The 12,448-nt window shown below is 45.7% G+C and overlaps 1 protein-coding gene across 5 annotated transcripts in view; it reads right to left on the reverse strand.

Moving 5' to 3' along the window:
• DNHD1 (dynein heavy chain domain 1) overlaps positions 1-12,448 on the reverse strand; it is a 100,662-nt gene that overhangs the window by 45,385 nt on the left and 42,829 nt on the right. For all 5 annotated transcript variants that reach the window (XM_088140305.1, XM_088140306.1, XM_088140303.1 and 2 more), the window contains exons 25-26: positions 12,189-12,397; positions 11,369-11,573 (exon numbers count right to left, since the gene is read on the reverse strand). In XM_088140305.1, coding sequence (XP_087996431.1) covers positions 11,369-11,573; positions 12,189-12,397 — 414 coding nt within the window. The remainder of the gene's footprint in view (positions 1-11,368; positions 11,574-12,188; positions 12,398-12,448) is intronic.

Genomic DNA, 12,448 nt, shown 5'->3' on the forward strand with positions numbered 1-12,448 from the left:
TTACAAAGCTCCATGCTGTGGTTTCCTCATGTAGCTGTTGATCATAGATCCTGGCACCAGTTCCTGAGTTCCACCGGCACCAAGTGTCTCCTGTTCATCTTGCTTCTCTGGGTCACATGCTCCCATAGGTCTACCTCTGCCAAAAGTTGCTCCCCCCCCCCCCCGTTTTCTTTGGTGAACGTGAAAAAGGAAGACAGAGAAGAGCTTCAACTGTCCTGTCCAGGAACTCTCATCCTTCCTGATCCATTTCAGCACAGCAACACTCTCCTCAAGTACCTTCACTTTCTCCTCCAACTAGAGAACAAGCTTGCAGTGCAGCAGTTGCAGTTTGGGTTCTCTCTGGCCAAGCAGACAGATGCTACGCGTACTCTGTCCGCGTTGCTCTGAGGATTCCCCTAGTCAAACCTCCATACACGTCCTCCCAGTTTATTCCTTGTCTGCTGGCTTGGGTTGCAAGCTTCCAGAAGCTGCCCCCCGGATGTTGATCATTCATTCATTCATTCATTCATTCATTCATTCATTCATTCATTCAATCGATACCTCTGGGCAGCCTTAGACCAATGACTACCTGAACTGAAAGAAGAAAATGAAAAGAAGAAAAAGGAAGAGGTGAAAATGCCCCCCCCCCCGACTTCTCTGCCAAACTCCTGTTTGCTCTCCCAATTCACTTGCTCATTTATCTATTTTTTAAGCTTCCGTCAGCAGAAGTGTTCTAATGCTTCTTGTGGGCCCTCGGGTTAACCAAATATACACTTGAGGGTGGGGATTTATTAGCCACAGTGCCCAAGGCAGGACAAGAACCAGTGGGTGGAAACTTTACAGAGAGAAATAGAAACTCAAAATGAGGAATTTCCTGGCCATGAACTCTGTGAAGCAGCGAAACAGCCTCTCTTGGAGTAACGGAGGGCTCTAACACTGGAGGTTTTCAAATCAAGGTTGGGTAGCTATATCTCTGGCATGGTCTGAGGATTTCTGCTCTGGGCAGAGGATTGGACTAGAAGACCCCCAAGGTCTCTTTCAACCCTAGGATTCTATGACTTAGAAGAAAAAATTGTTAGCGTTCCCTCTCAAAATCCCTTGCAGAACTCCCCCGGGAAACTTGGGTTTGCTCTCTCTCTCTATTCACTCAGGGAGGGTGACCCGATTGGAGTCTTCATGCCACTTCCTCCATGCGATGTAAACTCCCCAACTGCCACACCAGCAGTAAGAGAACCAGAACTGCCAGTCGGCACCAGGAGACCCGGAATGCTCATCGCTGGGTCCCTTATCTGCATTACTCTCTCGCACACCATTTGCTCAGGAACCTGCGATGCTTCCTTGACTACAGATTGTGGCAGGCTGGTCCTTACTGTATTTCTCCTCCATGTTTGGGGGGACACTTTGGTTACTGTTCTGTGTAGCCAAACAGAAATATCAAGCAGTGAAACTTTTCATGTGAAATGAAACTTTCTGTGGCAATGGCTGAGCAGGCAGGGTGAGCTCTGGGAGGTCTCAAACTCCTCCTATCCCAGAAACTGCCTGGTCTACCTACTCTGGCCCCACCTCCTTGCCTTGGAGTAGCAACGTGGTCCTTCTTATGATGGATCATCTGGCAACCTCCCCACCCCAGAGGCGAAGACAGGGCCATCACAACTGTCTTACAGGCAGTAACAAGGTAAAAATAAGCAAGGAAAGAAAAAATTTCTATAAGGCAGCATCCTTTTCCTGTGGTATATACAGTGGGGCAAAAAAGTATTTAGTCAGCCACCAATTGTGCAAGTTCTCCCACTTAAAAAGATGAGAGAGGCCTGTAATTTTCATCATAGGTATACCTCAACTATGAGAGACAAAATGAGAAAAAAAAATCCAGAAAATCACATTGTCTGATTTTTAAAGAATTTATTTGCAAATCATGGTGGAAAATAAGTATTTGGTCACCTACAGACAAGCAAGATGTCTGGCTCTCACAGACCTGTAACTACTTCTTTAAGAGGCTCCTCTGTCCTCCACTCGTTACCTGTAGTAATGGCACCTGTTTGACCTTGTTATCAGTATAAAAGACACCTGTCCACAACCTCAAACAGTCACAGTCCAAACTCCATTATGGTCAAGACCAAAGAGCTGTCGAAGGACACCAGAAACAAAATTGTAGACCTGCACCAGGCTGGGAAGACTGAATCTGCAATAGGCAAGCAGCTTGGTGCGAAGAAATCAACTGTGGGAGCAATAATTAGAAAATGGAAGACATACAAGACCACTGATAATCTCCCTCGATCTGGGGCTCCACGCAAGATCTCACCCTGTGGGGCCAAAATGATCACAAGAATGGTGAGCAAAAATCCCAGAACCACATGGGGGGACCTAGTGAATGACCTGCAGAGAGCTGGGACCAAAGTAACAAAGGCTACCATCAGTAACACACTACGCCGCCAGGGACTCAAATCCTGCAGTGCCAGACGTGTCCCCCTGCTTAAGCCAGTACATGTCCGGGCCTGTCTGAAGTTTGCTAGAGAGCATTTGGATGATCCAGAAGAGGATTGGGAGAATGTCATATGGTCAGATGAAACCAAAGTAGAACGTTTTGGTCTAAACTCAACTCGTCGTGTTTGGAGGAGAGAGAATGCTGAGTTGCATCCAAAGAACACCATACCTACTGTGAAGCATGGGGGTGGAAACATCATGTTTTGGGGCTGTTTCTCTGCAAAGGGACCAGGACGACTGATCCGTGTAAAGGAAAGAATGAATGGGGCCATGTATTGTGAGATTTTGAGTGAACACTTCCTTCCATCAGCAAGGGCACTGAAGATGAAACGTGGCTGGGTCTTTCAGCCTGACAATGATCCCAAACACACTGCCCGGGCAACGAAAGAGTGGCTTCGTAAGAAGCATTTCAAGGTCCTGGAGTGGCCTAGCCAGTCTCCAGATCTCAACCCCATGGAAAACCTTTGGAGGGAGTTGAAAGTCCATGTTGCCCAGCGACAGCCCCAAAACATCACTGCTCTAGTGATGATCTGCATGGAGGAATGGGCCAAAATACCAGCAACAGTGTGTGAAAACCTTGTGAAGACTTACAGAAAACGTTTGACCTCTGTCATTGCCAACAAAGGATATATAACAAAGTATTGAGATGAATGTATTGTCAAAGGCTTTCATGGCCAGCATACGATGGCTGGTGTGGGTCTTCCGGGCTGTGTGGCCGTGTCCTTGAAGTTTTGTTTCCTAATGTTTCGCCAGCACCTGTGACCGGCATCTTCAGAGTGCAGGAGCACAGACAGGAGCTCTGTGCTCCTGCACTCTGAAGATGCCGGTCACAGGTGCTGGCGAAACATTAGGAAACAAAACTTCAAGAACACGGCCACACAGCCTGGAAGACCCACACCAGCTATTGAGATGAACTTTTGATATTGACCAAATACTTATTTTCCACCATGAATTGCAAATAAATTCTTTAAAAATCAGACAATGTGATTTTCTGGATTTTTTCCCCCATTTTGTCTCTCATAGTTGAGGTATACCTATGATGAAAATTACAGGCCTCTCTCATCTTTTTAATGGTAGAACTTGCACAATTGGTGGCTGACTAAATACTTTTTTGCCCCACTGTAAGCATCCGGGTAGAGGTTTCAGCCCTTCCTCCTCCATTTTTGGAGACAAATCAATCTTGCAAAAGATAAGTAAAATAATTTTATTAAAAAAAAAACCTCATCAACTTGTATATTAAAAAAAATCCTCAGTTTATAAAAATGTATACAAAGTTCTCAGCGACAAGAGGGTGATTGTCCACTACAGTTAATATGCTAGGGCAGAATTTCTGTTTCCAAAATAGTTTTCATTTCACCAGAAGTTTGCTCGTGGATAAGCTGAGAATTTTAGGTGCCAAAATGCATTCAAAATATTGGGTTTGGCTTATCCACAGATGGGTTTATCTGTGAGTATATACGGTAACACTTTTTAAAAGTACCTGTATATCCCGCATATACTCGCGGATAAGCCCATCAGCGGATAAGCAGACCCCCAAATTTTTAACCAAAATACCATGAAAAATGCAGGTTGGGTGATCCACAGTAGTGCATTTCTCATGGTATTTTGGTTAAAAATTTGAGGGGTGGCTTAACCATGGATGGCTCATATGCCTCTACATACGGTAATAAAAAACAAAATTTACTTGCTCTTTATAACAATTTCTTTGTATATAATATATCATATCACATAATTTTCTGTCAAATTACAAAGGAAAAATGGCTTAAAAGGAAAACCTAATGTTCTGTTATTCTGAGTTTGAAATTTATTGCAGCTTACTTAGGCTAAGGGTTCAACACGTCTGTTGTCCAGCATTCTGCCAAAACCTTCAGACCAATACATGTGTTTCCAAAAGAAAAAAAAAAATTTACTGAACCTATTTAATTATTCATAAAGTATGTCAGTATACTGCATGTACTTCTTAGTGGATGTTATAGCATGTTGGCTTACAAATTATTCCCTAATCTAGGATCCTAGATTGCATAAAATCATTATTTGGGTGTTTGTGGTTAAAACTGGTCCACTTGTGGAATACTGGCCAAAATGTGCCCAAACTGAGTTGCATTATGTCCTTAATGCTGCATGTGGGATATGTATGACCAAAGGTAGTCATATCTGTCAATGTGAAAATAAGAAAAAGGGGAAGGATATAATATATCCAGATGAAGGTGGTCTAAGCTCATGGAATTGACAAATGCATGCAACAAAGTGAAGGTTTATTTATATATGAAAGGATTAAAATGTATGCCAGTAATTGATATCACTAGATTGTTGTGCTTGTGTATTAAAACAGGACTTAATGTGTTTGTGATAGCTGCATATTATTTTCCAATGAATGTTCATAATAGAAGAACAAGGAATGAGTTTCGGGAAAAACAATGTAATATTCTGACCGGAGGAAGAAGTTCTGGGGGAAGTTATTCTGTTAAGTGACCTGAATGGATGGGTAGGAATAAGATGAGAATATAAAGAAAAAGCAATTGGGCCACTGAGAGACCCAAGAATTAATAATAGTGGCTTGTGTGTTACGTGTTTAGAAAAAGGTCTGTTTCAAATACATGGCTTAAGTTTAAGTCTATTCATGTGCATACCTGGAAAGGAATAAATTTAGAAGCCTAATTTATTCAATTGTTTTGGATAAAAGGCTGAGAGAACTAACAAAGGATACATGAGTGACCAAAGGCTTTGGGAAAAAATGTTTATGGCAAAAACGGAAACTGAAATAAAAGTAGAAGAACTGAAGGAAGAGAAAATATAAGCATTAGAGGATAGACTAATCTTCCAATATAATGAACACGAAGTGGAATAAGGAAAAAACATATGGGAGATGCTCAGAACAGAGCGAAAAGAAGTGCCAGAGGAATGTGCAGAGTTATGCCAATAGAAAGGATGCTCAGTGGAATGATGAAGTGGAAAAGGTTGTGGGTGAGAAAAAAATGAATGCTATAAAAATGAGGATAGGAGAAAGATATTGTATACATATAATATGGAAAGAAAAATACTGTTGCAAAGAATGTAGCCGAAGAGAGCAAGGAAATGGTATGACTATAAGAAGCAGAGAACATGCAGAACAATTGTGATGAACATTTAAAAAATGATACTGGAAGTAGGTGAGGGGGACTAAACAAAGAGCCTCCAGGACAAGGAAAGGAATTAAATCAACACAGATAAAATTACTTGGGATGAAACTGAAGTGAATGTTGGAAGGGATACCTCTGTCAGCCCTCATTTGTTTCTTATCCTACTTTAACTGTTGCTGCATACCTTAAGATTACCTCTACAATTTTAGATATTTGTATTGGAATGGTATGTCTGGGTGGAATTGAAACCAATTTTTATTTTTATTTATTTATTATTTTATTTATATTTATTCAATTTGTATAGCCACCCATCTCACCTAAGTAACTCTTAAATGCTGGTATCCAAGAAAAAAACCATGGAAAGAACTGTAAATGCTGAGAGAACATTGAAAAATGGTAGAGCTGCAAATGTAGATGGCATAACTGGAGAAATCTTGAAATATGCATTGGACTGTGCAATTTGTTTAACATCTATGAAGACCACATCTGTGTCTGACAACTGAAGAATACCGTTACTGTTCTCTTACACAAAAGGAAAGGTAACTAGAGTGAAGGAAGGAGCATTAGGGGGATTGCTTTAAGGGCCTGGAGAGACGCTTGGCAGAATTCTGCTAAACGACTACAAGAGGTGACAATGGGCCACTTTTGGGACAGCTCAAGCTTATACTGGGCTGGACTGCAACTCTAGAAAAAGAATACGATAAAAGAGGGGCGTGTGGGGTGTCCCGGGAGGGGCAGCACCTCTGGTGGAGGGGCCTGCCGTCCCCATTCTAGGGCTCCTTGTCCACCTCTGGTCCCCGCCTGGCACTCAGCTCTCACCTGTGACTCCAAGCAGCTGTAACACACGCAGCAGCCGCTTTCTGGTAAGCCGTCTGGGCAGACAGGCCAAACCAGGTGAGGGCAGTCAACGGGTCTCCAACTCTCGGTGAGAGAGGGGGGTCTGTCTGTCCAACGTGTGAAGTCTGGCCCTGGGAGATGGAGCAGAGGAGACTGACCAACGGTTCAGTGGTCAAGAAGGCAGGCCCAGCAGGCATCATGGGGCACTAAGAGCATGACAAGACACCTACACGTCCTGGTCATCCACTGCAGCAGGAGGGGTCTCCAGGTTTGGTTCTCCATGCCACTGGATTAAGGTCTCTTATGCCGAGAGAGTGGGACTGCCCCTGTGCAACTCCATCACGCGCAGGTTTCTGTTGTGCAATTCATCTTCATCTACAACTCATCTGCAAGCCATCTCAGTCCAAACCTAATTCGTTGAGCCCTGTGGTGATAGGGGAATGGTGAAGCAACAGGTGGAGATGACCACTGGCAGTTGTAGTCACAACTACAACTACGTGGGCAGCCCTTGGACCAGTGGTCATTCATCTCAGTACCCGGGGCAGCAGAGATGTCCAGCAGCATCCAGGTTGACTGGATAGCACTGCCCACCTTCACATGAGGGAGGGGTGTAGAAAAGGTACCCTAAACACCGCCTGCCCCACAACATCTGGCTAGCTAGTCACAGCTGGCAGATCATCTCCTTAGCAGTCAAGCGTCAAGAAAAACAAATCAAAGAAAACTCATCTTCGGAGCCTGGAACACTCGCACCTTGCTGGATAGAGATAAGGTGTCACGGCTTGAAAGACGAACAGCACTCATAGTAGCCGAGCTTCGCTGTTATTGCATTGACACTGCTGCACTCAGTGAGACCAGGCTGGCATACGAGGGTTCATTACAGGAAGTGGCGAGTGGATATACGTTCTTTTGGAAAGGGAAACCGCAGACTGATAACAGGGGTCATGTTTTGCAATCAAAACTGCTCTGCTGAAGAACATTTCTACTCTACCCACTGGAATAAATGAATGCATTAATGAAGTTCCGCTTTCCTCTCAGCAAGTACCAGTGTATTACCATTGTCAGTGTCTATGCACCAACTCTTGAGAGTCCAGACGAAGACAAGGAAGGTTTCTATGAGGACCTGGATCAGACTATTCGGACAACCCCCGCCAGTGACAAACTCGTTGTTCTGGGCACCTTCAACACTAGGGTGGGGACAGACAGCAACAACTGGGACACAGTCCTCAGGAGACATGGGGTGGGAAAACTAGATAGCGGTGGTCTGCTGCTTCTGAGCAAATGTGCCGAGCACTACCCATGCACATGATGTTCAGACTTGCAAACAAGTACAGAACTACCTGGATGCATCCCAGGTCCAAACACTGACACCTACTTGACTACGTCATAGTACACCAGTGCAACTTTAAAGACATCACCATCACCTGAGCCATGCAAGGTGCTGAGTACTGGACAGATCACAGGCCTCAACCTGCACATAGCCCCTTTACATTGTAAGCAACCAAGGACTGTCAGAAAGTCATTCAACATCGGCAGACTGCAAGACCCAGGCCAAGTCCAATGTTTCCGGGATGTACTTAATGAAAAACTCTCCAGCAATTTACCACTTGTGGGAACTTGTTCTGACAAGCGGATGCAGATTAAAGATGTCGTCACACAGACTGCAACAACTGTACTTGGACTGAAAACCCAGGCACATCAAGACTGGTTTGATGAAAACCATGAGACCATTTCAGCAGGCCTCCAAGCCAAGAACAAGGCCTCCAAGCCAAGAACAAGGCAGACTGGCAGAATGGTTCATCGACTGTCTCAAAGAAAGACAAGTTTAAGCACCTACAGTCCAAAGTACAGATGGAACTGCAAGAAATGTAGGACAAGTGGTGTCACAGAAAGGCTGAGCAGGTGGAATGCTATGCAGACATGCATGTCACCAGAGAGTTTTTCAGTGCCATAAAGTCAGTTTATGGTCCTTCTTAATCAGGATTCTCCCCCCTGCTGTCATCTGATGGGCTGAGCCTGACCAAAGACCAGAAGGACTGAAAAACCACTGGGCTGAACACTTTTCCAACCTACTCAATAGGCTGTCCACAGTTGATCATGATGTCTTACAGCAGATTCCTCAGCTGCCAGTCTTGGATGCCCTCGACCTGCCACCCTCTACTGATGAGATCAAGAAAGCAATCTTGTAGATGAACTCAAATAAAGCAACAGGACAGGATGGCATTCCTGCTGAGATCTACAAAGCACTAGACCCAAATGCCTTATAGGCATTCCAAGACATCTTGGAAGACATCTGGTTCACAGAGGAGATGCCTGATGACTTCCGCGATGCCCTTATTGTGGCTCTCTACAAAAATAAGGAAAGCAAATCAGACTGCGGAAACTACAGGGGTATCTCACTGCTGTCCACCGCAGGCAAGATCTTTGCCTGCATTCTCCTGAACAGACTTGTCACTGCCTCGGAAAGGAACCTTCCAGAGGTGCAGTGTGACTTTCGGCCAGAACAGAGGACAGCAGACATGCTGTTTGCTGCGAGGCAAGTCCAGGAGAAGGGCATTGAGCAGAACAAGCCTCTTTACTCTGTCTTCATTGACCTGACAAAGGCATTTGACGCTGTAAACAGGGAGGCTCTCTGGATCATCCTGAGACATTATGGATGGCCAAGGAGATTTGTGAAGTTGATTCAGCTACTCCATAACGGAATGATAGGACCGGTTCTTTACAACGGTGATACATCAGCTGCATTTGCCCTTTCCGATGGAGAGTTGTGTGCTAGCCCCAGTTCTGTCCAATCTGTTCTTTGCTTACATGTTGTCCAGGGTCTGAAGGAGGGAGCGTACCTCAGGTACCGATTGGACAGTTCTCTCTTTGACCTTCGCCACTGGAATGCACGGACAAAGTGCCTCATACGGTCATCCAAGAAACCCTCTTTGCTGATGACTGTGCGCTCCTGGCGCACAAAGACAGTGATCTACAGTTGATGCTGAACAAATTCTCAGATGCTGCTATGCTCTTCACCTATCAGCCAGAATAAGACTTTACCAGCCCGTGCCAAATACCAACCGGTAGAACCAAAAATCACTGTTGATGACATCCAGCCGACAAATGTAAACAGCTTCAAATACTTGGGAACCATCATCTCGAGCGATGGGTCTTTGGACAAAGAAATCGACTCCAGGATCAGCAAGGCCAGCCAGGCACTGGAGCAGCTGCATACTAGACTGCTCAATCAATACAACATCCATATCTCCACAAAGCTGATAGTCTAGAGCTGTGGTTATCCCTTCTCTCCTATATGGCTGTGAGTCCTGGACTTCATACCGAAGGCACATCAAACAACTGGAGAAATTTCACATGCGCGGTCTCCACTCAATCTGTGGCATTCGTTGGCAAGACCATGTCTCCAACCTGGAGGTCTTTGATCACGCTGAGTCCACCAGCATGGAGTCCCTGCTTGTCAGAGCCCAGATGCAGTGGGTGGGACACGTCATCAGACCACCGTATGCCTCACCAGTTGCTCTATAGTGAACTGGAGTCTGGGAAGAGACCTTGAGGTCGACCACGCAAGCGCTACAAAGGCATGAAAGAAACCCTACGCCACGGTGACATCCAGCCAAGGGAACTAGGAGCTGCGGCTGCTGACAGAACCCGCTGGTGAGCCCTGTGCTATGAAGCCTCCACAGCTTTGAAGACCGGCACCGCCAAAAACTGATAGAAAACCGTGAGCAGCGTCACAGAATAACACCCACAGTCACTACAACAATGGACTTCCAGTGGCCCCATTGCGCTAGACTCTGCACTTCCAGACTGGGACTGCAGAGCCACCTCCGTGTCCACAGATGAACTGCACAACAGCACGTCTGCTTCGAACCTGAAGGACCACCATATATAATGATTAAAGGACAGGTTTAAAGTATGGAATTTTTGTGAATGGCATTAGCTGCTGAATGAATTAAGAGCAATGTATGATGGAAGTGAAGCATGCATGAGAGTAAATGGAATACTTATCGTAGAGTTAGCCTTGATATGTGATGTCCTTTTAGTTGTCAAATGTACTTATGAATAAATGTATAAGGAATGCTTGTAGTGGCATTGGTTAAGGAAGTGGAAGTGTGTGTACCTTGTATGCAGATTATGCTGTATTGTTGACTGAGAACCTGAATAATTCCCTGCTAATAGACTGCATGATACAGCAAGGAGCATGGCTCTGAAAATTAATACATCAAATACCAAGTTAACTGTGTTTAATAGAAGAAATGGAGAGAAAGTTTTAAAGTTATATACAAATGATGAAAAGTTAGAGCAAGTTGACGAATGTGTGCGCTTTGGCAGAATGTCTGTCAAAGATGGATATACAGATGGAGAAATTTTAAGACATGCGAACAGGAAGTTGGTAGCACGTGATCTGTTATGAGAATGAATGTTTGCTAAGAGATGTGAAAGTGGATCTATATAAGAATGTGCTTTTACCCATTTTGTCAGGAGAAACATAAATATTAAGAGTTGGTGAGATGAGATGTATGAATTGGTATATGGACAAGAAAGGCATGGATAGGTGAGCCGCCCAGAGTCACCCACTGGGGGAGATGGGTGGCATACAAATCGAATAGTTAATTAATTAATTAATAAATAAATAATTAATTAATTAATAAAAACAGGCATTAGCAGTGGTGTTTGCACCTAGGAGATTTAATTCAATTTCTCCTTCTTCTGTCTCTTGCCTGCAGTTTCCTGTCCTGCACTCCTTTTCTGCACTTTACACATCACGTTGCTTACTCTGAAGGCCAGTACACACATGTATGAGCGTGTTTCAAAAACTGTGCAGAGCAAGTCCCACTCCTGGCCTTGTTTTAGACAGCCTTGGGATGGGATTCGGGGGCCCGGGCCCCAGAAGAGAGTATTGTGGTTGAGGAAAGGGGCAGTGCCCATCTCGGCTCCTGAGCAGACATACTCACCGATCAGTCCTCCTGCTGATCTGTTCCTGCAGGCTATCCAGCAGCAGCACAAAGGAGTCGAGGAAATCCCGAAAACTCTTCAGGCTGACAAGAGGCAGGCCGGCAGCAAGGGAAGCGGCATAATGGGTCGCCGAGGAGTGTATCTGCGCTGCCACCACAGCAGTCTGGTGGAGCAGGTCCTTCTGGGCACACAGGGACGGCGGCTCTAGCAGGCAACGAAGGGGGAGATCAGGTCAGAGAGCCCATGAGCAGGGTGAGGGGGCGGGGGGCACGCCTTCTGTGCCTTATGCCCGTCCCCTTGCTGGAGGTAAGCTGAAAGGTGCCTCGGGGCTTGGTCACAGAGTCTGAACTTGGGGAGCGCAGAGAACAAGGCTGTAAGCATCTTTAGGGTTCAAGACATGTGAAAAGCAGCACATGGGCAATATACTGGCGTAGGCTTTCACGGCCAGTATCTGTGGGGCAGTGCTGAGCTTCGGGGTTTATTGATCGTGGCCGCTCAGGAGATTTCCCGACGTCTCATTGGCAACCGTAACCGCCGTCTTCAGAGGTCTGACCACCTTGCCTCTGAAGTCGCCAGCCATAGTTGCCAGCGAAACATCAGGAAATCTGCTGAGCGGCCACGATCAATAAACCCCGAAGCTCAATGCTCCCCAGCACATGGACAGTTCCCCTGGGATAAGAAAGCTGAGTGCAAAGTAAGGAAATAAGAAGGGAAAGAACAGCATTCTTAGCCAATGCCCTGAAGCCAGCGGGAGGCTGAAGGCTGCTGTTTGGGGGGGAAAGAAAGCGAAGGTGGCGCCCCTCTTCTCCCGGCACCAACCTCGAGTGAGCCGTATGGGATTCTTGAAGTGGTACTTGAAGCGTTTGGAGGCCACCTGCAGCAGGGATTCGTGGCTCCAGTTCCGATATACCTCCAAACTGCAGAGCGACTGGGCCAGTGCTGTGGCTGTGAGGGGGGGGAGGGCCAAGGAACCGGGACCACCGAAGAGCAGCAACACGTGCAAGTTGGAGCGCACAAACTGGAAGAACCTGCGAGGCCAAGACAAAAGGAGGACCTTGAAGGAGGTCTGCCCTAAACCG

Source organism: Python bivittatus, unplaced genomic scaffold (genome assembly GCF_059951505.1).
Source record: "Python bivittatus isolate LINGU-HERP-01145 unplaced genomic scaffold, Pbiv_v1 ctg000340_np1212, whole genome shotgun sequence".
In the NCBI taxonomy this organism is placed as follows: domain Eukaryota; kingdom Metazoa; phylum Chordata; class Lepidosauria; order Squamata; family Pythonidae; genus Python; species Python bivittatus.